This window comes from Heloderma suspectum, chromosome 2 (assembly GCF_057233095.1).
Source record: "Heloderma suspectum isolate Gila_16-S chromosome 2, 16-S_ref, whole genome shotgun sequence".
Taxonomy (NCBI): Eukaryota; Metazoa; Chordata; class Lepidosauria; order Squamata; family Helodermatidae; genus Heloderma; species Heloderma suspectum.
The window spans coordinates 153,143,781-153,171,469 of NC_139459.1; the positions used below are offsets into that span (position 1 = coordinate 153,143,781).

A 27,689-nucleotide genomic window follows, 5' to 3' on the forward strand; every position below is an offset into this window, starting at 1 on the left:
AATTTTGAGGCTTATAATGATGGAAACTTGCCCTAACTAAAGAGGCCAAATCAGGCTAGTTCATAATTCTATGCACAGTTATTTGGGAGAGAGCTCCATTTAGCTCAATAGGACTTACTTCTAAGTAAACCTATTAGGCTAGATAATGTACAAACTGCAATTCCGCATGCTACCACAAACAACTGTCAAATAAGTTTAGTGGAGGGACGCTGAATGGCAGCTTTCTTGTCATGGCACACTCAGTATGGCCTTAGGCCTCAGTCCCCCCATCTGTAACATAGGGATAATAAAAGTGTCCTGTCTTACTCTTGGTAATGGTTACTAAGATAATGTGAAGAGCTCTGAACACACAAGTTATTATTCAAGTGTTCCAACGATGCAAGGTCGCTAATGGGAAAACACTTCCAGATCTTATTTGGGGAATGCCCCTTCTGATGCCAGTAGGCCAAAACCAAGGAAGCTCAGAACAACAACAGAGTATCTTTTTCTAAATGCCAGAAAGATTTGTTTTTTGTCCAGTGTTTAGAATCTAATGAGGCATATTTCTTCCACAACTGTTTTAGGGAGGCTATCCAGAATTTCACTGTTTGGATAGAAAGATTCTGACTACACATTTTCTTTTATCAAAAAAAAGTGTTTTGGGCTCCATGGTAAATTACTGGGGGTACAGTTGTGCCTCCAATAGATAAGGTGATCAGTCAAAAAAGGATTCCACCATGTTAAATAAAAATCAGGGGGATGGGTTATACTAACCTTAATAACATTGAAAAGGTTTCACCAATCTTCCTGAAAATTGCACATGCCAGATGAAAATGACTATTTTACATAACCTGAAAATTTCAGGAAGATTGGTTAAAGACTGAGGGAGAAAGGAAAGTTAACAGAAAAAATAAAATAAATACTTGGTCACACAGTTTTGACACTGAAAACGTGTTGGCAACCGTTTCTGTCCATCATTTGCCAATAAGCTATATATGAAAACCATATATGTTTTCCTATTCCCTTTCTATTGTAGTTGGTGGAATGAAATTTCTTTTTTAAAAAATTAAATTTATTTATTTTTAAAATGTTTTTTATTGGTATAATGAACCCCTATGAGATTTCATAAGCAGGCACTCAGAACGTTGACAGGTGGGGGGAGAGGAATAACTACCATGTACAGAAACAGCTCAGTCATGCCGGCCACATGACCACGGAAGCGTCTTCGGACAGCGCTGGCTCTTCGGCTTAGAAACGGGGATAAGCACCGCACCCTAGAGTCGGACACAACTGGTTGGGGACACCTTTACCTTTACCTTTTTACAGAAACAGCAGCAGCTAACTGAGTTTCTCTAGGTGTATGTACGCAGACAAGCAATCCCCTCAGCATGACCAGACCCTGCTGCTTCTCTTTACTGGTCTGCACTCCCAGCTGTTGCCCTTCTTCTTCTTCTTCTGCTTCCCCCTTTCCCCTTAATCATTTGTGTTACTAAGGTCCCTTTCTGGGTTCAAGTGCTGAGAACAGAGGACTTAGAAGGAAGCTATGGCATGGAATGGGAGTGAAACTTTGCTTCATAAGCAGGCCTGTCTTTCCTTAAGGGCAGAAAGTTTTGCTGCTTGGAGTCTGAGAAGCACACAATTGTGCTGACAAAGCTGCGGCCAAGCCATGGAAAAATGGAGCAGTAAGAGAAAAGGTTACATTTGTTACTCCTTGCACCCATGAATCCGGGTGTTCCCATGTACCCTCATAAGGCCTAGAGTAACATCAGCTGCTTAAAATAATGAGAAACTGTCCCTGAAGGTTTCTGCCCCACCTCATGTCATTCAGAACCAAATTGTTCAGTTAGCAATTATAACAAAGAGCCAATCAAAAAGCAGAAAATAAAGGGCTGTTAGGGGATTAAAGAAAGCAACAGTGCCCTGTAAAAAAGACAAGAACCATGCTTGTTCCAACCTGGCTTGCTTTTTACCTTTTGCTTAACTCTGAACTTTATTAGCAGATTTTGATTTGTTTTGAGAGCTTTTTTGGTTTAAGTACAGTTCTCTCCTTTTGGGAGAAGAAGAGTCCCCTTTTCTCTTGCTGAACATGCTTTCTCTTGACTTTGAGACTATTTTGGGCAATCTATCCCCAGGCCAGTTTCTCTGAACCTGGCACCTGAGCAGTTCAGTGTAGTTTTTGCCCGCTCTTTTATTTTGCTCACTGGTGAAGCATGGGCTTCACAAAACATTTCATTGTAAAATATTGTCTTCACTCTCTACCTGGATTAATTTTCCCTACCTGGACTTTGCTGAGTTCTATACTCTGGGTTCTAGGATAGTCTCTTTCAACCTTCCTCTGGCTGCACGAAAGCCTGGTCTTCAGATCTCCACTTGGGATAGGTAGCTATACATTCCTTTAACCCCCCCCCCTTTTTCTTTAAAAGTTTGGACCATACTGCTATATAGCTGAAAGCTTCAAACACTGCATTTAAGTAGTTTGGATTGGTGGAAGTTTAAGTACAGCTAAGTGCAATTGAAACAGCTGCTGGGCTTACTTGGGCCTATTAACACTGCTTTGGGCCTGCTAACATTGTTTTTTTTTAATAGGCCTTAGCAAGAGTTAAACTGTGGTGTATTTTGCATAGTGTACATATGTATTTTCTTTGTAATCATTACATGTTTCACATTTTACTTCTCTATATGATGTTCTTCTGCATTTAATTTTCTTTATAAGACACGACTTAAGGACTCAACAACAACAACAACATATCTTATGACTTCTTGTGTAGCATGATTTCATTTGTTTAACAACTTAAAAGGGTATTCACTGTTTTCCTGCTGAAGTTTAAAATATATTTTCAAACATATTGGACTTTTAGATAGCTTTTTATATAGCAGGGATCTGTATTGGGACCAATGCTTTCCAACTTGTTCATATAGACAGTGTGGTGTAGTGGTTAGTATGCTGGACTGGAACCTGGGAGATCTGGGTTCTAGTCCCCACTCCACCCTAAGGCTCACCGGCCACGCACTGACTCTTGAGACTACGCACTGACTCTTGAGACTAAACTTTCTCACACAGTTGTTGTGAGGATAAAATGGAGGAGGATGCCCATGGAAGCTGCCTTGGGTTACTTGCAAGAGGAAAAAGGGCACGATATAAATGTAATAATAACAAATGTAATAATAGTAGTAGTGATAATAATAATAGAAATAATAATAAATAATCTGGAACAAGGACTAAGCAGTAGGGTGGCCACATTTGCTGATTACACCAAATTATTTAGGGCAGTTAAAACAAAGAGGGATTGCAAAGAGCTCCAAAAAGATCACTCTATAGTGGAAAAATGGACGTCGATATGGCAAATGCAGGTCTATGTAAGCAAGTGTAAAGTGATGCACATGGGGGGGGGGGAATCCCAACTTCACTTGTATGCTCATGACTGACGAAGACAGATGTTGGGCATATGGTTGACAGTTTGATGACAATGTCAACCCAGTGTGAAGCTGCTATGAAAAAAGGCACATTCTATATATTCCAAGGCATAATTAGGAAAGGAATTGACTTGGCTGAGGGGATGAGAAAATGCTGCAAGGCACTGATAGAATCATAGAATAGCAGGGTTGGAAGGGGCCTACAAGACCATGGAGTCCAACCTCCTGCTCAGTGCAGCAATCAAAGTCACAGCATCCCTGACAGATGATGTTTCAACACATTCTTAAAGTCCCCTGCCCTCCCCCTGATCCATGACTTTCTGGTTCGAGTCAGACAAATACTGTATAAGGACAGTAATTTCACATCTTCTCAGGGCAATATCTGCAGATTCAAACAAAAGGAAAAGTGCAAACTTCCCAGTTACACAGGATTCTTTGTACAACAGAATCAGAAATATGCCATATCATGCACTCAGAAATTTTCATTAATTTTTATCACAGAAGCTTCCATGCTGCCAGTCACTTCTTCAAAACCACTTTTGAGTGAGAGATATAGACTGAAACTGTATGCAAGCCTATTTATTTATTGCATTGTATTCTGCCTTTTAGCTCAAAAGTCTCCCAACCAACGTGACTTACAAAGATAGGAAATAAGACAGCCCCTGTCCACAGGCTTACATTCTAAAAGACATAATACAAAAGGAAAGGGGATTGGGAGGAAGGAGGAGAAACAGAGCCTGGCAGGACTGATTCTGAGTGCAGGGAGATAGCAGCTTAGATTCAGAAGAGGAGCAGCCAGAACTGGGGGAGGTTTTTTCACAGGCCAGTTCAGATATGGATAGGTGTGCTTCTCAGGTTACCAACTCCCAGATGGCAGGGCATGAAGCTTCATCCTTACCCCCCTCTGTGAGAAGCAGCGAGCAGGAGGAGGGGCTTGAGGTTTGTGGCCTAAGAGACACCAGGCAGAGACGCAGAACTAAGAGGGAAACATCAGGGGCGGAGCTTAGACGTTTGAACCGGTTAGTGATGTGTGAGAGGCTACACAGGGGAGCAACAGGCAATGGGCAGGACCTCCCTCCCTAAGTTAGCCTAGTCAGACAGCCGCCCTTATAAACTGTGGGCAACTTTCGTTTATCCCATATGAATCCCCTGGAGGCATTCCTTTGTAGCCGGGGAGTCTTCGAGGATTTGCATCTGTAATGAACCTGTGAATAATGAATTAAAGGTGTGAGACTGAAGCCTCTCTTTTTGTGTGTTTGTGAGTGCTTGAGGAAAGAGGGGGCTAAGGGGATCTTGACAGCTTGCCTGCAGTTTGAAAGGGTGGCTGTCTGACTCTACAAGAACACAATGAAAAAGGAGGCTCACCAGATCAAACATGCTATAAAGGCTTTGGACAAGTCAAGTTTACAACCCAACAAACCACATGCATGTTGAACTCAAATAAACAGTAAGTGAAGAGAATTCCTGCCTGAAGGCTTACAATCTAAAAAGATATGACACACAAGGGAAAAAGAATAGGGATGGGGGGGGGGAATAGGATGCAATCCTAGACATGTTTAGGCAAAAGTAAGTTCTACACCTCCCAGCATTCCCTAGCCAGCCTTTCAGTAGGAATGGTGCTGCTTCTCATTCTCATCTCCCTCAGCACAGCCTGCTGGAATGGAATTTTTAGGCCGCCTTTAAAGGTAGAACTTATAAGCGTAGAACTCACAGGATAAAAAAATACAAAACTATACAAATTGACATTTTAAAAAAAAATAAATACACATTTTATTTTTGAAATAGATTATCTTTTTCTACAGGAAAATGGTGCTGATTCTGAAGTAAATGTGTTCAGCATCAGGATAGCAGAAGCAAGCTCTATTTTATTTCTACAGTCATAGGTGTGATATAATTCAAGTGAGTTTAAAGTATAAAACTACACATGCTCGGAGTACTATTATTTTTTAATCGGGCTTGGCAAACAATTGTACACCATAAATTGGTGAGGCAGGGGTGTGAACTTGTTCCTGTATTCCAAAGGCTGCTTTTCTGTGTGATTCTGAGAATATCACGTGTTATTTTAATTATGATCATCTCTGACGTTATGGTGTTTTTGTGTATGTGTGTGTGGGGGGTTTGCAAAGGATTCCTCCTGGCTTCCAAGGGATATAGTCATCATTATCATCATTACATACAGAAGGATGCCTATACTTCTGAGCAGTCCAGTTCTTATTTCTTACAAGTAAGTTATGCATAATCTGGAGAGCTTCGGCTATTGGGCAGTACAGAAATGAAATAAATAACTAAATTTGTACTGTGCTGCTTCTGAGTATGCCTGCTCTGGTGGATGCTTTGTGATGGATTTTTGAATGCTTTCAGAACAAAAGCATGGATGTTGAGAGGCTTTCAGAACTTGTTCCTATGTTCCAAAGGCTGCTTTTCTATGTGGCTCTGAGAGTATCACATCTTATTTTAATTATTGTTATTATGGCTGTGTGGACTCTCTGCTCCTATTCATCATCTTAAACTCACTTGACTGTCTGTGATATGGGAGTTATTACTAGAACAGGAGAATGTGGATGCAAAGGCTTACTTTGTGTGGTTATGTGACCCACCCACCCACTCACTTCTGCATGTTTTGTGCCTCGGTTTTCTCCTTCTGTGATCTGGGTTGAGGATTCAATGACTGCTCCTCATCCACTGATCCCCCTTGGCTCCACCTCTCATGACCCCTTGGTTATGCCTCTGCTGACTTGCCCTCCGTCCCACCATTCAGACTGGCCACCGGCCTCCACCGCATGATAGTGATGTTTAAAATTATGCATGGTTAGATAAAGTGGATAGGGAGACATAATACTAGAACCCAGGGTCACCCCATGAAACTGATTGGTGGGAGATTCAGGACAGGTAAAAGGAAGTACTTTTCACACAGCACGTAAACTAGAATTCGCTGCCACAAGATGTAGTAATGACCACTAATTTGGATGGCTTTAAAGGGGCATTGGACAAATTCATGGAGGTTAAGGGTATCAAGAGCTACTAGTCATGATGGCTATAGCTATCTCCAGTATCAGAGTCAGTATGCCTATTTACACCAGTTGCTGGGGAACATGAGCAGGAGCATGCTCTTGCACTCATGTCCTGCATGTGAGTTCCTCGTGGGCAGCTGTTCACTATGTGAACAGAATGCTAGACCCTTGGTCTTATCGAGCATGGCTCTTCTTATATTCATATTAGAGATAGGACCCTCCATGCACCCACACTTTTCCTGGGTCTTTGAATTAATGATCACGGGGCATGTCAGATAAGGCATCCAAATCCTGGCTTTGTGGAGTTTGAACCAATGTGAAAGAGACAGCCTTATCATCTGGTCTTTTAAACCGGCAGGTTTTTGATGACTGAATGTATTAATAGACAGTATCATTTACCATTTACAGCCATTTGTTCTCCCTAAAATGCTTTCTCATGTGGCCCTGTGGCCACTTTATGCTGCAACTTTATCTCCTTTTCCCAATCTATATTGCCCAAACTCTTTGAACCTCCTAAGGTGGACGGACCCCTTCACTGAATTAATTTTAGTGGCTCTTTTTTTTCTTCTTTTTGGTGTGAGCAAGGAGAGGTACCAGTAGAATATTGATAAGGATATCTGAAAGGGTACATCAGTGGTTTACAAAATGGTTTTCTAAACCTACTAGGAATGCTGTCCCTAATACATCTTTGCAGCACAACAGACAGCCACTTTGCTTTCTTGCATTTCTTTTTCTTTGGGATGGATTGAGTTGCTGCCTCCTGAACAATGTTACGGACCTCCGTCCATAGTTCCTCAGGCACTCTGTCTATCAGGTCTAATCCCTTAAATCTATTCCTCACCTCCACTCTATATTCATAGGGGATACGATTTAGTTAATACCTGAATGGTTTAGTGGTTTTCCCTACGTTCTTCAATTTAAGCTGAAATTTTGCAATAAGAAGCTCATGATCTGAGCCACAGTCAGCTCCAGGTCTTGTTTTTACTGACTGTATAGAGTTTCTCCATCTTTGGCTGCAAAGGACATAATCAATCTGATTTCGATATTGACCATCTGGTGATGTCCATGTGTAGAGTCGCCTCTTGTGCTGTTGGAAAAGAGTGTTTGCTATGATCAAACTCTTGGCAAAACTCTATTAGCCTTTGTCCTGCTTCCTTTTGTACACCAAGGCCATGCTTGCCTGTTATCTCAGTGATTTCTTGACTTCCTACTTTAGCATTCCAATCCCCTATGATGAAAAGGACATCTTTTTTTGGTGTCAGTTCTAGAAGGTGTTGTAGATCTTCATAGAACCGATCAACCTCAGCTTCTTCAGCCTCAGTGGTTGGGGCATAGACTTGAATTACTGTGATGTTGAATGGTTTGCCTTGGATTTGTACTGAGATCATTCTGTCATTTTTGAGATTGTACCCCAGTACTGTTTTTCCCACCCTTTTGTTGACTATGAGTGCTACTCCATTTCTTCTAAGGCATTCTTGCCCACAGTAGTAGATATAATGGTCACCTGAATTAAATTCGCCCATGCTTGTCCATTTTAGTTCACTGATTCCCAAGATGTCAATGTTCAATCTTGCCATCTCATGTTTGACCACCTCCAGCTTACCTTGATTCATTGATCTGACATTGCAGGTTCCTAAACAATATTGTTCTTTACAGCATCAGATTTTCTTTTCACCACCAGACACATCCACAGCTGAGCGTCATTTCGGCTTTGGCCCAGCCGCTTCACTCTTTCTGGCGCTACTTGGAAATACCCTCTGCTCTTCTCCAGTAGTATATTGGACACCTTCCGACCTGAGGGGCTCACCTTCCGGCGTCATCTCTTTTAGCCTTGTGATACGTTCCATGGGGTTTTCTTGGCAAGAATACTGCAGTGGGTTGCCATTTCCTTCTCCAGTGGACCACATTTTGTCAGAACTCTCCGCCATGACCTGTCCGTCTTGGGTGGCCCTGCACGGCATAGCTTATGGTTTCACTGAGTTACGCAAGCCCCTTCACCACAACAAGGCAGTGATCCATGAAGGGGTGGTATATAATACCACATATATATTGTTTTAAAAGAAGCTTTCTCTAGAAGTCACAACTAGTACATTCCTACAAAGTTTTGAACAGACATAATTCCATTGCTTCTCTCAGATGGTTATGTTAAATAGGGATGTACAGATTTTGTAAAATCTGTTTTGTCTGCGTCTCACGGATTGTCATGTGCTTCTCATTCCATTGTTCGCTCACTGATGGAATCAGACTTTTCCCCAATTTCCCAAATTTGCATAAATTCACAGTCACGGAAATGTGCAAATCCCCCCCAATTTCTGCAAATCCTCCCCATGCACTTTTTCATGCTTTAGCCTATGGGGAAATGTTCATTTTGGGGTGGTGTTTTTTATTTTATGTATTTTTCTATGACTAAATTTGTGTAAAATTTCAGATAGTAAAAAAAAAAAAAGTTCGCAAGTCCGTGTGACTCAGGAAAAGCCAGTCCGCTGCGGAATCCGCAGGTCAGATTCATAGAAATCTGAACTCATTTGACTCTGTTGCGGATTTCTCCAATATCCCTAATGTTAAATTTGCTTTCCCTGAACTGTCTGAACTGTTTCCCTGAACTGTCTGAACTGTTTCCCTGAACTGTTTCCCTGAACAAACTGAAATGTTTGTTCAGTTACCTCTGTTCCATTATCGTATGTATGTCGTATATATGGCTTTTAACACATCCTTTGAATTCACTTAAGTAGTTCTGTCCCTGCACTTGTCTTTGCCCCTCACATGGCTACATTGTCTCCAGTGGCTATAGCTGGAGCCAGAGGTTGGACTGCTATATCTGACTCCAGATATAACTTGGAGGGGCCTACTGAGGGCCACTTCTCAGATGACATTTGGTACTTGGATATGGATAACCAAATGTAAATAAACATCTGTTCTGAATGGCCCTAGAAATGTCACACACACTTAAATGACTCTTTCAACAAAAATACACAAAAGCAACCATCAATAAAGGATCAGGACCCTACTTCCATGTTTTTATTATGAAAAGCAGCAATTTAAATGCTCACACAAAAAAATATTAGGGGCATCTGAAACAGTATATAGAATGTCCAACGAGAAACAGACCACAGTGAGGTGACTCTTCTACAATGCTATTGAACATCTACATGAACCACTGAGGGAGGTCATTTGGAGGTGTGGGCTGAGGTGTCATCAATTTGCAGATGACATCCAGCTCTACCTCTCTTTTTCATCAAATCCAGGTGAGGCTGTTCTGAATGGGGCTGTTCTGAATCTTTGCCTGGGCATGGTAACGGACTGGATGAGGGCCAGTAAACTGAGACTCAATCCAGACAAGTCAGAGGTACTGTTAGTGGGTGATTTGTCTGCCTGCCTAGGTGATGTTCAACCTGTTCTGGATGGGGTTGCACTCCCCCTAAAGGATCAGGTTCATAGTCTGAGGTGCTCTTGGACCTAGAATTGTCACTTGAGGCACAGGTGAACTTTGTGGCATGGAGCACTTTTTATCAGCTTAAGCTCATATACCAACTACACCCTTATCTGGACAGACATATCCTAACTACAGTTATCCATGCCCTGATAACCTCTTATGTCTTATCTGGATTACTGCAATATGTTATATGCTAGGCTGCCTTTGAAAACAGTCTGGAAACTTCAGCTGGTCCAAAATAGGGCAGCAAGATTGTTAACAGGGACTGGCCAATGGGATCATATTATGCCAGTACTTTCCCAGCTGCACTGGCTGTCAGTCCCTTTCCGGACCTGATTCAAAGTGCTGGTATTAACATTCAAAGTCCTAAATGGCTTGGGGCCAGATGAGCTGAAGGATCGCCTCCTCCCATATCTACCTGCCTGAACCCTAAGATCATCTTCAGGGGTCCTTCTCTAGGAGCCCCTGCCAAAAGAGGTAAGGCAGGTGGCTACCAGGAAAAAGGCACTGTCTGTTATGGCACCCCGGTTGTGGAACGAACTCCCTAGAGAAGTTCACCAGGCACCTACGTTGTCCTCTTTCTGGTGCCAGGTGGAGACCTTTTGATTTTCCCAGGCATTTCAGAATACCAGGGTTGTTGTTTTTTTTAGCTCTGCTGCCTTAAATCTGCTATTGCATTTTAAGTACCTGCACTGCTGCTATTACTGGTTGTATTTTTATTCTGTAGTTTTAATCTATTACATTTTATATTGTATTTTCTGTTCATTTTTGTGGTTTTAATTTTGTGAACCACCCAGAGAGCTTTGGCTATTGGGCAGTATAAAAATCAAATAAATAAACAGATCAGGAGCTAGTGGAGATCTTTAAGCACCAACAAGATATATGTGGTCCCAGTTAGTAGCCCAGCACCTGTGTTTTCAACTAACTCCAGTTTCTGAACAGTCTTCAAAGACAACCCCACATACAATGCAATGAATTAGTCTGATCTCAAGGTTACTAGAGCATGAATAACTGTAGCCAGGCTGTCTCTGTCCAGAATAGGCCACAGCTGGTACACCAGTCTTATCTGATGTTACTTGAATCTCCAGTGACAAAGCTGGTTCTATGACCATCCTCAGACTGCAAACATGATCCTAAATGCAACTACATCCATAACAGGATGAACACCTCCGCCATCAACAGTAGCCCTGTCATGTCGCAACTGAGCTTGAGTTTACTGGCTTGTAATGAGTATTCAGTCCATTACTGATTACAAACATTGATTTAGTACTTCCACCACCTCACATGAATCAGATGTAAACAAAAGATAGAATTCGGTGTTACCAGCATAGTGATGATACCCTATTCCAAATCCCTGGAAAACTTCACTCAGAAATGTAATGGGGCTAAAGAGCATAGGGACAGGATCTCATAGCACAAGTGTCTAGATTAATTTCATTCTGGCTTTAAGCCTAGGACTGGCATAGAAAAATGTGCATATTAGGAGAAATGTGCATAAAAATGCACATTTTTAGGCAGATTGTTTTTAAAACTACAAACAGATATGGGAATGGGTTGGAACGAACTAAGGACTGGAAAAACGACAAACTGAAATTAATAGAGTCACTTAACCCTAGTAGGGTGTCATCAATTAGTGGATGACACCCAACTCTCTTTCTCCTTTTCATCTAATGCTAGTATTTTTGAGCTAACCATGATAGTTTAGAGTGATGTCTGAACATTGTTTTTCCCAACCATGGTGATTTATTAACCGTGGACTAACCACGCTCACTATCCACTTGTTGCAACATGGTTAGCAGCCCTAACCGTGGCTTAGCGTGATGTCTGAACAAGACACTGTGGTTAACTGAGTGCTACCATACTCCATACCATACCATAGCTCCACCGCAACAGTGCCTGAAATTGGCCCAGCTGCTCCTGCCAGTGCTCCCTGGATAAAATCTGTCTAGCAACACATGACGCAGCAGCCGAGAGCCAGTCTCCTCACTCCGCATCCCAGCCCACAGTATGAAAATTGGAGAGGTGTGTGAGGAGAAAAGATAGTTTCGATCCCACGTCACTGTTATTGGCACAGTGACCTTGAGCACTTAGCACTCCCAGGCATATACATCTGTGTCTGCCGTGATAAGGGAAAACATCCCTGCCTGGCCAGTAGCTGGCCAAGTAGCGTCACCCCTGCCTCAAATGGTGCCCCTGCACCCCAAAGCCCCCGTGAAATGGCCACCCATGGCTGCTACAGCATGAGCCCCAAGATGGCCACTGCTGCAGTACTGAGCACCAAAATGGCTGCCTACAGCAGCTTCCTCCACTGAGGCCTCAAAATGGCCACCAGCAGCAGCTTCCTCCACTGAGGCCGCTGGGATGCATGGCAGCCCGTCTGGAGGATTACGGAGTTTAGCACTAATCATGGTGGTTAGTGAGTGGCTAGGCTAACAACACTGCAGACTGTGGTTACTTGCACGTGTGGTAGGGGCTCTCGCAGTGGTTAGCGCTAACTACTTTGCACCATGGTTAGGCTAACCACCCTTCCCCGATGTGTGTCTGAACAGGGCCAGTATCTTTTGGGTTTGTTTCTTTGAACACCACGATTATGAGCAGTTGGAAGGGGAAGAAGGGAAAGCAATTGATTGAATGGTCCACCTTCTAATCCAAGGACACATTTTACCAGGGGTTCCAACCACTGTATTTTGTGGGAGGGCAAACATGGGACTGTGAGATGGCCATCAGTGCCACTATTTTATTTATTTATTTATTTATTTATTTCATTTCTATACCGCCCAATAGCCGAAGCTCTCTGGGCGGTTCACAAAAACTAAAATCAAACAACACACAATAAAACAATTTAAACTATATAGAACATTAAAACCACAATATAACAATACAACCACAATAAAACCTAGCAGCAGTACAGGAGTTTAAAATACAGATTTAAAACAGCAAAGATAAAAATTTAGAAAGCTAAAATGCCTGGGAAAATAAAAAGGTCTTCACCTGGCGCCGAAAGGAGTACAATGTAGGCGCCAGGCGAACCTCACTAGGGAGCTCATTCCAGAGCCGGGGTGCCACAACAGAAAAAGCCCTCCTCCTAGTAGCCACCCGCCTCACTTCCTTTGGCAGGGGCTCACGGAGAAGGGTCGCTGATGATGATCTTAAGGTCCGGGCAGGCACAAAAACTAGGCGTTTTTTGTTACGAGAAAAACCTTAAACTGGGTTTTAATAATCATAGCTTCCCAGCACCTGCACCTTTCCTTCTGACAGTTTTCAGGTTTCTTGCCTGGGGACACCACTATGATGTGTGCCATTTTCATGTAAATTGCCCCCAAACCCATGTGGAAGCAAATCAATCCCCCCACACAAATTTGAGGACTTTCTTTCCACATGAACTACTACACCTATCCTCCTGAAATTTTGCAGGTTTCATATTTAGGGACACCTCTAGGCTGCCTGTTATTTTCAGAACAATAGTCTACAAGGAACATAGGGGGATAAGTAACGGAGGCTGGTGGCTCCAATTTCAATGGGACTATGAACCCATTCTGGGTTTCAGTCAAAACTAGCCAGAACTCTAAAGGAGCTATCCAAAGTGCTGAATCTATTTTGCAGAGACGGTTCAGCATCTTGGATAGCTCCCTCAGTGTTCTGGCGGGTTCGGACTGAAACCCGGAATAGATTCACAGCCCCACTGAAATCAGAGCCATCAGCTTCCACTGGGGATAAATGTGTCCTCTTCTGGAGTCACTCAAAATGTAAAGGTTGCTTTTTACATAAAAGCTGCACAAAGATCCATGAAACTATCATTTTAAAGCCTGGCAGACCTGATCTCCTCAGAAGGGAAAACTATACCTGCAAGTTTCATCCCATTCTGCCAAGATTTTTTTTAAAAGTTATCAGCAGTTCCCTTAAAAAAAACCCAAAAATAAAAATATAAAGGTGCGTAGCACAAAGACCCCTGCCCCTATTTTGACTGCTAGTCTGGGCAGGAAGTGGAGGGGGGGAGGTGTGTGTGCATGCATGTGTGCACATATGTGTATGTATTTATGAGCATGCACATACATGTGCGCAGCCCCTGGCTGCCTATCCAACATATGTGGCCCTTGGAGTTGAAAAGGTTACCTGCCCCTGTTCTAGCTAGGTTGTTTTTAGCAGAACTTTATTGTAAACTGCCTTGACAGTTTTATTAAAGGGTGGTATATAAATAGTTAAATATCCATACTAAATAAATCAATAAATAGTACTATGGAGCTGAGCAGTACCTCCACAGCACCATCTTCTGGAATTGGCCCTCCACACAGGAACAGAGCCACTGTCAACACAGTGCTCCCAAATCTCCAATCCAGAGAACCTATTCAGGAGGATAAAAAGGTAAAGGTGTCCCCAACCAGTTATGTCCGACTCTAGGGTGTGGTGCTCATCTTCATTTCTACGCCGAAGAGCCAGCGCTGTCCAAAGATGCTTCTGTGGTCATGTGGCCAGCAAGACTGAACACCGAGGTGCACGGAACGCTGTTACCTTTCCCGCCGAAGCGGTACCTATTTATCTACTTGCAATTTCTTGCTTTCGAACTGCTAGGTTGGCAGGAGCTGGGACTGAAGACGGGCGCTCACTCCATCACGCGGCACTCGGGTCTCGAACTGCTGTCCTGCCAACCTTCCGGTCTGTAGTTCAGTGTCTTAACCACTAAGCCATCGCAGCCATGGAGTATACCATGGAGGATACATGGCATGGAGGATACCATGGACAATTATGTTAAAAGCTGTTGAGACATCCAGGAGAATTAGCAAAGTCACACTCCTCCTTTAGGTCATCAACCTTTAGGATGACTAAGGTGGTTTCTGTGCAAAACTAGTTCTGAAACTAGACTGAAATGGATCCAGATAATCAGCCCCATCCTAGAGTGACTGGAGCTGCATAACAACCACCTGCTGGACCACCTTGCCCAAGAACAGGATTATCTGCAATTGGTTGATAGTTTTTATAATCCCTAGGGTCCATGGAGGATTCTCACAACTGCCTCCTTATATTTTATTTTATTTATTTATAAAACCATTTGTATGACTTACAATAAAACATTTAAAATACAATAAAATCAATTTAAATACAATAAAGTCAAGCAAGAGATCAGAACAAAGCAATAGCAGTACAATCAGTGAGCTCCCCAGCCTGTGTTTCTCCTCAGTCCGAATCAGACAGCCAGATGAAATAAGAGATGAAAAGGAGAAGTCCAGGCCGGGGAGCTGCTGCCATCAGCTCCTTAACTACATATGGCCTGAGCATACTATACTCCAGTGTTCGTTTGGATTTTTTTTTGCTAATGTTTGTTTGTGGCAGCAAGGCAGTATAGAAATGTATTACATAAATAAATAATTAATAAATATTAACAGCTCACCTAAAGTTTGTGAGAGAGCCAACCGTAGAGAGTATGAAAGGAAGACTAGCAGCCATGTTGATGTTCCTTGGGAAGATAGCCCCTCCTTTATTGAACTCTGCCTCTCCTTCCTATGTTCTCTTTAACCAGGGGTGTTGAACTTGATTGGTTCTGAGGGCCAAACTGCCCTGGGGGCCCTGTCCAAATTGCTCCTTGATCCCTTTACAGGCTGGGTGATATCATGGGGTGGGCCCCCATCCGTGACAAGCCCCCACTCCTTGATTTCATCAGGTCCCCAGCAGAAGCACCATCATGAACTCCTCCAGCTGGCATCTCAGTCAGGGAGCTGGCTTTGCTCCATGTGGGCTTTCCCTGGTTAGGGAAAGCCTGAGTGTAGTGATACCCACTGAGGCACCAGCCTCACTGCTCCATTACCTTCCCAGTCACAATTTGAGAAATTCCCTTTTGAATGTGTTCCGGGGCAGATGAAAGGAGAAATGGAGGCCGATTGAAACAATATCTTCTGAAGAGAGTAATGAAAGTGGACAATGGTCTAGATTCCTCAGCAAGGAGGATTTGCCAAAAGCCAGTTGCAGCATCAGGCTTTCTGAATATCTTGGCTCCTGATAACTGAGCCAGTGTTTGGTCAACTGCTGGAAGCATGTGCCTTTTCCTGTAAACAAGTTCGTTAAGGTGTTTTAAAAAGGTAAAGGTAAAGGTGTCCCCAACCAGTCGTGTCTGACTCTAGGGTGTGGTGCTCATCTCCATTTCTAAGCCGAAGAGCCAGCGCTGTCCAAAGACGCTTCCATGGTCATGTGGCCGGCATGACTGAACACCGAGGTGCACGGAACACTGTTACTTTTCCCGCCGAGGCGGTACCTATTTATCTACTTGCAATTTCTTGCTTTCGAACTGCTAGGTTGGCAGGAGCTGGGACTGAAGACGGGAGCTCACTCCGTCACGCAGCACTTGGGTCTTGAACTGCTGTTTTAGACTCACATAAATGCAGATTCTACCATGGGGCTATAGTGCAACAACCATTCCTACACACCATTCGCTAGGTTCATCCATCAGAGAGTTTAATCCCATCCTTTCCATTCTGGCTAATTCATCCTTTACCATGGCTTGCAAAAAAACTGTGACTTGGTGTGGTGTTGTCAAGGCAAAAGGAGTGGCTGATGGTATCATCTTTATTTTATAGTCTCCTGATATGTTATCTGTTCCTGTAAAAAAAGAAAAACCCTCAAAAAATTGGCCCCGTTGCAATTATGGTTTGGAAAAATCTCCATTAAAAGCCTTATTGCAGCATGGGAGGAGTGTGGGTGAGTGTGAGTGGGTGGGTGGGTACATGTATGTGTGTATGAAAGGACTGTGCGTGTCTGTGATAATGGAGTGAATGGAGTGTGTGTGTGTGTGTGTGTTTCCAGGCAAGCATGGAGTGGGCTCCATGCCAGTGGTGGGAGTGACCCTCCAGTGCAAGCATGTAGTGAGCCCCATGAGGGTGGCTCAGCTTTGGGCTGTGGTCCCACCCGCTGCTTGCATGCAGCCCATAACGAGCTCTCCCACAGCCAGTGCAGCCCTTGAGTCCACTAACTGAATGCGCACCTTTGATGCTGCACGGAAATAGAAGTTTAAAAATAAATTGCATGGTTATTCACAACTCTCTAGCTCCATAGGTGCAAAGCCAAAAATAGCAGCAAAAAAAAACCACACACAGAGGAGGAAGAAAAGAAAGGTGGGGTGATGGGCGGGAGGGAGAGAAGATGGGGAAGGCATGGTACATTTTGGGGTGTGTTTTCCTACCCACAAACACCATGACACTCAGTGTGAGGAAAGAGCGGAGAACAAAAAAGGTGGAGAAAAGGGTTGCAAAACAGATGCCACAGCTTTAAAGCCACTCCTACCAGTAAGAGTTATACTAGTATATTGGAACACACATGTCTTCCCAGTGCACGGAAACTACTAGCACCAGAAAAATCATCACAGACATTTGGGAAGCAATGGAATACTGAAGGACAACTAGCACCAGTGCAATGGGTTGGAGTGTGTGTTGTGCATCCTGCATGTGAACCAGATGTTAGAATGCCAGGATAAAATATTAGGGTAGATTAGCCCCAAGCTTTATGAATAAGTCCACAAAAATGCTAACCATTTAGATCGTTTTATGCCACTCTTTTAGGTTTTGTTGTTTTAGTTGTTTATAATTGTTTTTAGTGGCTTGGACCTAAGGCATCTTGTGAGATCAGAAAGGTACTTCTGCTCGAGCAAGGCAGCCCACCCCCCAATTCTGCCAATTCCCCTGTCCCACTGCAGCCTCCCATGCCCCTCCCATGTTGTTCTAAAGCAACATCGACCATCAGCCATGCCTTTTTTCTGGGGGAGAGGGCAGGGGCTATGGTGGGGAGGAGGACTTGGGAAACCCACTGCATGATTGGAGTTGTGCTCATACTTCTCTGGATCCAACCCACTGTCTCTTGATTCTCTGTAAGCCACCCTGGCTTACATTAGAAATAAACAATAATGACAAGATTACAATCCAGCTAAAGCCCCCATCAAATGGCCTCCTTAGCTACTGCAAGCCAGCCTGCACAGGACATAACAGTTTCATAATAGTTCCATGTCCTGTCATAGTTTCAACAAGACTTCTACTATCCTTTCTATGTGAAAGGGCCCTGAGACTGCCTCTGTCCACTTTCATTATACATAGCTAACACAAAGAAGGTTGTGTTGATCTTAGTTGATCTTAAGAGATTTCCAAGGCACGTAGACCACTACAGCCATCCCTGCTCTTCCAGAAATTCAACATGATGGGTCGGTTCGCAGGTCATGGCAAACCAATATGGCTGAGAATTCTGGCTTACTGTGTGAACAAGCGTGAGTGCTAGTGCATACTACTTAATTACTCATGTTGGCAGAATCTGCTCATCAAGAGGCTCCAACTCAGGGGTGGCAACACACAGGCCGCAGGGAGCTACCCCTGCCCTTCTGTGAGGCCCCTACTGCTCCCTCACTGCCAAAGTTGCTGCAGAGCTAGTGGCAAAAAAATAAAATATAGGCAGCTTGCTGCAGAAATCCAGCTGCAGCACAAGAGGGCCTATTTAGCTTTAAAAAATAGGGAACATTTTAGACATTTTTCAGCTTTAAAAAAGGGAACATCAGGGCCTAGTCCAGTTGGACTGCGTGCCCCCCACAAGGCTAGCCGATATCCATGGTCCTGTGGGTAAGACAAAGGAGCGAGGGAGACAGGAGCATGCAAACAGAGCACCTGGGCCTGCTCCAGTTGGACTGCCCCTCCTTCCGGAGATGAGAGGGTGAGCAGGGCCATTCCACCAGCCCTGCTGACAGTCTACCTAATTTTTTCCTCTTCCCTCCCCATTCCTTTTCCCCTGTGTGTCATGTCTGTTTTAGATTGTAAGGCTGAGGGCAGGGGCTGTCTTCTTTGCTGATTGATTGTAAGCTGCTTTGGAAGTCTTTTTCGGCTGAGGAGTGGGGTAAAAATACTATGAATGAATGAATGCTAAATAAGCCCCTTTTTTTTGCTCCGCACCACCACATTTCATTGGCAAACCACTGATTCCACCCTCCCTCCTGCTCCTGCCGTCACACTGACAAAATTTCACTGGTGAATTTGGCGGGGCAGGGGTGTGGCCCCTGGTGGATTCCAGGGGTTAAATTGGCCTTCAGACCCCCAGAAATTGCCCACCCCTGCTCTAAGCTGAGAAGGCTTTATTTTTATCTATTTTCTCCTTACACACACACGCCTCTCAAAATATTTTTACTCATCTCCTGTCATTTCTTCTCCCCTTCTCCTTTTTCACTTAACTTCTATACCAAACCACTAGTTTCTTTCATGCCTCTCTCCTGCTGATTTTACATTCAGTTCCTCCTATAACAGCTTCCCTCTCTTATCCCTTTCTTCTCTATTATTATTAAAAAAATTCATCCTTTCTTTCTCTTCATAATTTCTTTCAAAGCCCCTTCTAGCCCTTTTCACTCAGAGGAAGGAGACCGTCTCTTTCCACACCCCACCTTTCCGCACCCCACCTCCCAGCCACCTTAACACAGTTCCACCTTCTTCCCTCCCTACCAGGTGTGGGTGTGTGCATGCACGCGCGCACACACACACTCTCCAGTTTCCCGTGCTCTGCCCAATGCCAGGTTATACTTATGAGGCACAGGAGGCGGCCACCCCTGCACCCAGAAGGCACAGCAACAGCCCCCAGTGCTTCTCCTTTATCTTTCTCTCTCCATCTGTCCTTTTTACTTCCCTTCTTCCCACTCTTGCTCTTCCTTCCTTCACATCTGTCTGGCCATTCTGTTTCCTCTTTTTCCTTTCCTCCCCTCCAACTTTGCATGCTACAGCCTTGCTCTCCAACCAACTTCTGTTCCCATGCATGCCTATGCACTGTGCACACAGAGACCTGCTGCTCCACGACAGGCAAACAAGGAGGCACTGGGCAGTGCTGAGGCCCACATGAAAATAGATCAAGGGGCGCTGGTGGTCCCCAGCCTACTATTTGAAAAATATGGACAGAGGTTCCCTGGTTTGCTTAGCCACTCCTGCTGAGAGGAGCCTGGAGGCGATATCGGGCACACTTGCTTATTCACGGTAAGCAGATTTCTCAGCAACCGGCCCAATGTAAGATGGCATTTCAGCAGAAGTAACTGGCTGCAATGCAGATAAAGCAACATAAACAAGCCCAAAATTGGATGAGGGACTTATATGCTCAGATCTTCTGATGCGCAAGACCAATTCTGGCCCGATTGCACTGGCTGCCTGTATGTTTCCGAGCCTGATTCAAGGTGCTAATTGTAACCTATACAGCCTTACACGACTCGGGACTTCAATACCTGATGGAATGCCGCTTCTGACCTGAACATACCCGGACACTATGACCAATATCTGGGGTCTCCCTCCAAGTGCCACCTCCAAGGGAGGCTCAGAAGGTTGCAGCAAGGCACAAGGCCTACTCAGTGGTGGCCCCTGGATTGTGGCATGCTCTACCCACTGAGGCCTGCCTGGCACCAACACTGTCATCTTTTCAGCGCCAGGTAAAAGACCACCCTCTACTCAAATTTATGTCTGCTTTTTTTGAACAGGTCTATTAGGGAATATATTGTTTGCTTAAATCGCTTTTAGCTGTTTACATTGTTTTAATTTTTCTGTGTTAAAAATTTTAGACTGTTTTTATTATTTTATTTTGTAACGCTGGTATATTTTTATGAATTGTTGTAAACTGCCCAGAAAGCTTCAGCTATGGGGCGGATTAGAAAAAAAAAATCATCTGCATACTGATGGTGCTTAACTCCAAATCTCATCATGATCTCACTCATTGGTCTGGTATACATGCTAATTACAAGGTAGGTGGGAAACAAAAAGGAACCCAACAGAAGTGCACATCATGAACAACCATCCATCACAAACACCCAGGATCCAACAGACCAGCAACTGTACAGAAAGATGAGAGCATCGAGGTGTACTTGGAAGTGATGAAGTGACCAGGACACTAGAAAACCTTCTCCCAAAGGGAAGGGTGGAGATGGGCTGGTAGCCTATTTGGGCCTCAGCATCAAGGTAGTTTTCTGTGCATAGACCAAATAATGGCCTAGTTTTCTGCGCACAGGGTCATCAAGAATCCTGCTCTGCCCCAGTTCCTTCTGGCTGGCTTTCAACTGATTACCAAATTTATTTACAATATTTATACTGCTCAATAACTTCAAACACACCAAGTACTATCACAGCTGGAACTGAATAAATGTGTGTCCTCATTGAGCCAAGCAAAGACCGTTGATGTGTTTCCACCCTATTGGCTTCACTTTGTTTGCAACTTTGTTGTGATGTTTCCCCAATCATTTCTTCTCCTTTTCCAGTTTCCACAGTGCTTAAAGTCCTGGCTTATCATCGCTGTAGCCTGGGGCTCTGTGCTGTTTCCACTGAGCTCTAATCGAATTATTTTCTTGATGGCTGAGTGGAGTCTGGGTTGGGTCTGATTAGCTCATCAGTGTTCCCGCCTCCTCGGCCATGTTTCCAGAACAATGGAAGGAGAAGCTAATAGAGGAGTACGGGATTTTTCAAAAGGAATCAGCTTTGCTGTGAAGAGAGGCTTCCCTCCCCCTTTCTCCTTTCCCTTGAAAGTCCAGATGCACCTGCATTTCAGGAGCAAGCCTCATTGAGCACAATGGGAATTATTTCCAAATAAACACAAATATGCTGGGAAAAGAGGGGGGGAGAACATAAAGCGGGAAACTAGCCCCTTTTTAACCCAGAGGAACTCATTGACCACAATGGGAGTTACTTCTGACAAGACAGTAATGGGTTATTTGTGGGAAAGAGAGCAAAACCAGCCCCCATTTTAACGCACAGGATCTCTATATGGAAGCTGTGAATGAGTTACGTCCTAAGGCAATGGACCGGAGCCTCGAGATCGTGCTTAATCGCACTTAAGGAATTGAGGGCTTTGATACATGCCGTGTCAATTGAGGGGCTTCTGTGTTATTTCTGTGGTCATTGAGAGGGCACGCCTCATTCAGCACAATGGGAGAAAACACCCCTTAATTGGGGTCATGGGCTGTGTTCTAGTGCTTATTTTCAATGATGTTTTAAAAGTCGGTCCCTTGGCATCCTGCTCCAAAACGGCGATGAAACTTCCAGAAAACAGGGAGGGAAAGGGTTGGCTCACTGAGGTCAAAGCGACACACCCACAAAGGCTGGGCTACACGCCCCATCGGCAGGACTATGATACCGGACCCAGTGTGATTGTGGAAACAGGTCAGTAATGGAGCCGCAGTAAGCTGGAAAAGTTGGAGTATAAGCAGTCTCAGAAGAAGCGGGTTTTCAGCGATAAAATGTGGGGCTGGGGCTGAATGGCCACAACGTCATGGAAACACAGAGACCTCATCTTGCAGCCAGGTTGGAGTAAATCACTGGTGAAACACAGCCCTTTTTATTTTCCCAGGCCTTAAAATGTTACCCGAGTTTGGTTTTACTTTGTGATGATGCTTATGTATTTTATCTTCTCTGCTGGTGTCATTCTTTTTAATTTTGATGTATTATTAACATTCGGTTTTATTGTATCAATTGTTTTTGTGGGCTTTTGACGCTAACATTTTATTTACTGATTAACAATTCTTATATCCCACCTTTCTAGTTCAAAACCTGAACCACTCAAGATGCCTAAGATAGAGCATTCAAATCACATTGGAAAACATCATAAACACAAACATCTGATAAAACTATAAGAACAATAACTATGAAAAAAACCCCACCCAAACAGAGCAATCCATCAATATTTAAGCCAAAGGGCTCTTGAAACAAAAAAACATTTTTAGGAGATGGCAGAATGCTATCAGAGAGAGGGCCAATTGGATCTCCTGAGAAAGGGAGTTCCAAGCGAGGATCCCCCAATGAAGAAAGCCCTCTCCCATGTTCCCGTCAACTGCGCCTTGGACAGGGGAGAGACAAGCAGGAGGGCTTGTTCAGATCACAAGGGATGAGACAGTTCCTTACATATCCTGTTCCCAAAGCTTAAAGACGATAACTAGCACCTTATCTTGTCTGAAAATGGACCAGCAACCACTGTAGTTAATATAAAAGGAGCCACATTTTTCAAAAAACTGGCCCTGTTCAGCAGTCTACCAGCTGCGGTTTCCAGTTCTGAGTGGCAGCCCCACACAGAGCATGTTGCAGTAATCCAATCTCAGTGTAACTGAGTGAAACCACACCTGGCTATGGCTGCCAACTGAGAATCCAGTAGCAAAGCAGGAACACAGAGAACCCTCAAACTGCAAAATCTCATTTCTCAAGGGGGGAGAAACCCCCTTGAATGCTATCATGTTCATGTTCATAGACATGTTGAAATGCCTATCACTGACTCAACAGTCTTCCTGACCAAGAGCACTTCTGTCTTGTTTGAACTAAGTTTCCATTTGTTAGGCCACATCCAACCCATCATTGCTCTAAGGCATTGATTTTTGCCTAGTGAGGATCCACACACAGCTGCTTTGAAGAGAAGGGAAGTGACACTCTTGGAAAAGGGTTTTAACCCAGAGGTGGGCACCCTGCCACCCACAGCAGGTGCCCTGCCCCCTCATCCCCCCCCCCCCGCTACACAGGGTGCGTGAAGAGAGCCATCCCCTCTGTCCTGTGTAGCAGCAACATCAGGCTCCTGCCTGTCCACCAATCAGCTGTTCAGCGAGTTAGCAGGAGCCTAATTCTGCTGGAAAACTGGCATGTGAGGGGCACTTCCCAGCAGATTCACGGTGGGCTGTGTGGGGGTGGGTGGGGGGCTGAAACTGCTTGTTCACAGATGCCTGAGGAAAGTCCTCCTTGCATGTCAGTTTCCCAGCAGAACTGCTGGGAAGAGGGCAAGGGTAAAGCCTCTTCCTCCTCCCAGCAATCATGAGTTGATGCCTCCCCACTAAATCCCAGCAAGGTGGATAACGATAGCTGGAAGGAGGGAGAGGCTTTAACTTTGTCTTCCTCCCACAATCATGATCCAGGTCACTGGGGTGGGGAGTAGGCATGTGTGTCTGTGGAGGGGAAGAGGTGTGTGCATGTGTTTATGTGTATGAGTGTGGATAGATGCAAACACACAGGTACATACGTGGTGGTGGGGGGGATGCAGTGCTTGGGGGGGGGGTTTCCAGAGGATTGAAATTGGCCTTCAGAGCCCCCAAAACTGCCACCCTTGGTTTTAACCCTTTCCTCCCATGCCCTTTCACCAAACTGACCATCCCACAAAGCTACTATTAGCTTAATGGGGGTAAAAAACACAAAGAGCATCTCTCTGCACCTATCTTTTCCCCCTATGAGCTAAGAGCAGCTTCGGGGTGGGGGGACAGATTTAAATTGGGAAAAGCACATAGGGAGAAAGGGATAAAACAATCTCTCCCAGAGCGCCACACACACATACAAAATGTGGGAGATCCTAATCAGGAATGTCCCATCACATCTTGTTTGTTTTTTACAGGAGATTGCATGCTTGTAGACCACATTAAATGCCGCAGCTTTTACATGCAATAGAGCAGGGATGGGGGACCCCTGGCCCGTGGGCCAACTTTGGCCTGTGGAGATTACCCATCTGGCCCACAGAGGCCCCGCGGAGGTTGGGGAGGCCTGCCTCCTCTCCCAAGCCCCATCCTCTCTCCCAATAGTAGAGAAAGCCAGGGTTTTTCTAGCACAGGGAGTGGTCTTTGAGTGATCTTTGATCACTGATTGGAGATAACAGAGCAGGTTTCCTCCAGCATTGGTAAAGAAGGGTTGTCTTTTTCTGCCACTGAGAGAGACTGCATTTTTCTCCATGGCCACTGCTCCTGCCTCTCTCTGCACAGAGAAAAGGCCACTTTCCCATGCAGAGACACAGAAGTCATCGGTTGATGTCTTTTCTCTGCATGGAGAAATTCTGCTATGATGTCAAGGGATGGGGTTTTGGGGATGGGGAGGAGGAGGGTCCACCTGGCCCTGGGGGGGGGGGTAAGCCAGATAACAATCCAGCCACAGGGGCTAAATAGTTTCCCCACTCTGCAACAATGTCACACTTCTGTGTCATTTTGGGAGAGACACATGACAGTGTGTCACTAAAATTCAGGTACATCACCACACAAAGGCCCCCCACCCCCCAGCATTTAGCATAAGACATCGACATTTAAATCCATCCTTAGAGAAGCCAGAGAGGAAGAATAAATGTGAAAAAGACAAATAATTGAAAATAAGAGTAAGGGGGCACTTACATGGGGATTTTTCAGAATTAGGAATGCTTCTTCAGTATATCTCATACCTACAAGGCAAAGAGCTCCCCCACATTCAGCCTGCTGAGCTCCCAACCCATCCTTTTTTCCAGTGGGGGGAAAGAGTGGAAAAGATGGGGGGTAGGGTAGCTTGAACCATTCATGCTGTAATGTTGGAAAGACACCCCTGATCTGCCACACTGTGGCTTCCCTACGTGTGATCTCTTCCTGTACCCGAAAGTGCTGATTTAGAAAGCTTCTGTGGGCTCTGAGAGAACATGGAGGAGAGGGAAGAGGGAAGAGGAAAGCTTCTGAGGATAAAGAGGAGGAAGACAGCAGAAGTGTGGCATGGGAGAGCTTTGGCTATTGGGTGGTACAGAAATGTAATAAATAAATAATAAAATGAGATGGAGAATATGAAGGAATGAAATGGCAGAAAGTGTGTGTGTGTGTGGGGGGGATGGGTAAAGAAATGAATAATTAAATGAACCAGTGCAGAAGTTATATAGTATGTGGCGGGGGACGGAATGGCAGAAATGACTCAAAACATGAACAAGAGGATTTGGCTCCCATTACCTTGGCCCCTGTGGAGAGGCAAATCACCCTTTCTGCATGCCAGTATGATCCATGAGAATACCTCTGGAAACAGGGAGTGGTCTAGAATGGTCTATATGGTATGGGTCTTCAAATCTAGAGGGGACTGCGTCACCCATCCCTGCCCTAGCTATACTCTTGCTAAAAAAGCTGAAGAATATTTATATTTAACCACTGAGAGATCCTGTTCAGTTTGCTGTCTGTTCTGTAAAACCACCATATAGATATTCTGTACTACAGTAAAATAAAAAACAGAAAAAACCTTACCTGCCATGCCTCAACCTTCTTGATATCTGCACATGATCCATTTGTGAACAGCCCTTTCCCAGGGGTACAAGTGTATATATCCTGCAAAGCATGAGCAATGGAGTATACTGCCAAGTACACATTGTAAGATATCCGCAGGTGGGTATAATCCATGTATGGAGTCTCCACGCTAGTGATGTTTTCCTCCTCTGTACATGGGGGGTGGAAGGCAGCAGTGCCATTTCCAGCTTTCATGACTTCTTCATGGCCCTTGTGGAAAAAAGCAGAACTTGGATAATTCTTGTTACCATCTGGCAAGTAACAGTTAAAAGTCTCCTCCCAAAACTCTTTGATAAATCCATTGTTAGCTGACTTCTTAGGATGCACCTTCTGCAGAAAGCGACGAAAGCCACGGATCTGTCCTGCCTTCAGAGCAAATCCAATGGTGCCACCCATGACATGAAAGAATTGTGGCATAGCGATCAGTGAAGAGCTGGCCCATGCTTCACTTGCCAGCCAAATCCTGCCAGTGATGTTATGCGTAACAATCTCTTTGATCAAGGGTTCCAGGTCTGGGCCACTAGAGAAGACCACGATTACCTTAGCTGTGGAATTCTGGATGACTTTCACCACCTGTTGGATCTGGTCCTCAGGCAAGTACTGAGAAATGAGCTCACTGAAGTCAATGCAGATGTTTCTCTCCTCTGTCTCTTCCCTGAACTTTTCAATTCCTGGCCGTCCATAATTGTCATCTGCTGCAATGGTACCCACCCAGTTCCAACGAAAGTACTCAACAATGTCTGCCATAGCAGTGGCCTGGTGCTCATCATTGGGTATGGTACGCAGGAAAGATTTATACTCATTCCTGTTGCTCAAGAGCCGGCTGGATGAAGCATAACTAACCTGGGAGAGGGAAGAGTGAACAAGCAGTAATCCACCATTAAGCAAAGGTCAGCAAAAACAATTCTGAAATATTTTCTTCACTTTCACAGTCCTGTAATTCTCATACTATAAGAAAGAAAAAAAGGAAAAGTTCCTCTTGTGCAAGCACCGAGTCATTACTGACCCCTAGAGGAATGCCGTTTTTCCTCAGCGTTTTCCTGGCAGACTGTATAGTGAGGTGGTTTGCCATTGCCTTCCCCAGTCCTAACTACCTTTCTCCCAGCAAGCTGGGTACTCATTTTACCAACCTCAGAAGGATGGAGGGCTGAGTCGACCTGAGACGGCTACCTGAAAACCAGCTTCTGCTGGGATCAAACTCAGGTCGTGGGGAAGAGTTTTGGTTGCATTACAGCCACCTTATCACTCTGTGCCACACGGGGCTCACTAAATCCAATTATTTTTGTAAAAATTAAAAGTTATTATCTTCTGTCCCATTTATAGAATCATAGAGTTGGACGGTACCTTGGAGGTTATCTAGTCCAACCCCTGCTCAATGCATGATATGCAATACAGAATGCAGCTACAGTGTCCCAGGCCATCCAGTGTCTGTGTAAATACCTCTACCGAAGGAGAGCCCACCGCCTCCTGAAACAATCTGTGTTGAGACTACTGGATTAGGTAGTGTGAGATCAATGAAAATAATACCTTCTTTTAAAAAAAAAACTGTAGAAGACATAGCGACCAGGTACAATGAAGGACAGAATTGCTTTAGCTTTAATAGTTGTGTAGAAGAGGGAATTTCACCAAATGCAGCTTTCTCCCCCTTACATGACAATCTACACTTGCTGGTATTCCCTCTTCTATACAGCTGTTAAAGATACAGGAGCCTTGCTATCCTCCTTTGCACCTGGTCACCTTAGGAAAGGAGAAGAAAAACAAGAATATGAAGTAAACAATTAGAAGTAAGGCTCAGAGTGCAGGCTGGGGTTAAAAGAATAAGTTGTGAGTCAAAGAACTCCCATTAGAGCCAAAGAACCCC

The 27,689-nt window shown here is 44.4% G+C and overlaps 1 protein-coding gene across 1 annotated transcript in view; it reads right to left on the reverse strand.

Annotated features, from left to right (window-relative positions):
- CASR (calcium sensing receptor) overlaps nt 1–27,689 on the reverse strand; it is an 87,377-nt gene that overhangs the window by 42,119 nt on the left and 17,569 nt on the right. Inside the window, exon 3 of the mRNA XM_084835250.1 lies at nt 25,790–26,671. Within this exon, the coding sequence (XP_084691376.1) occupies nt 25,790–26,671 (882 nt within the window). The remainder of the gene's footprint in view (nt 1–25,789; nt 26,672–27,689) is intronic.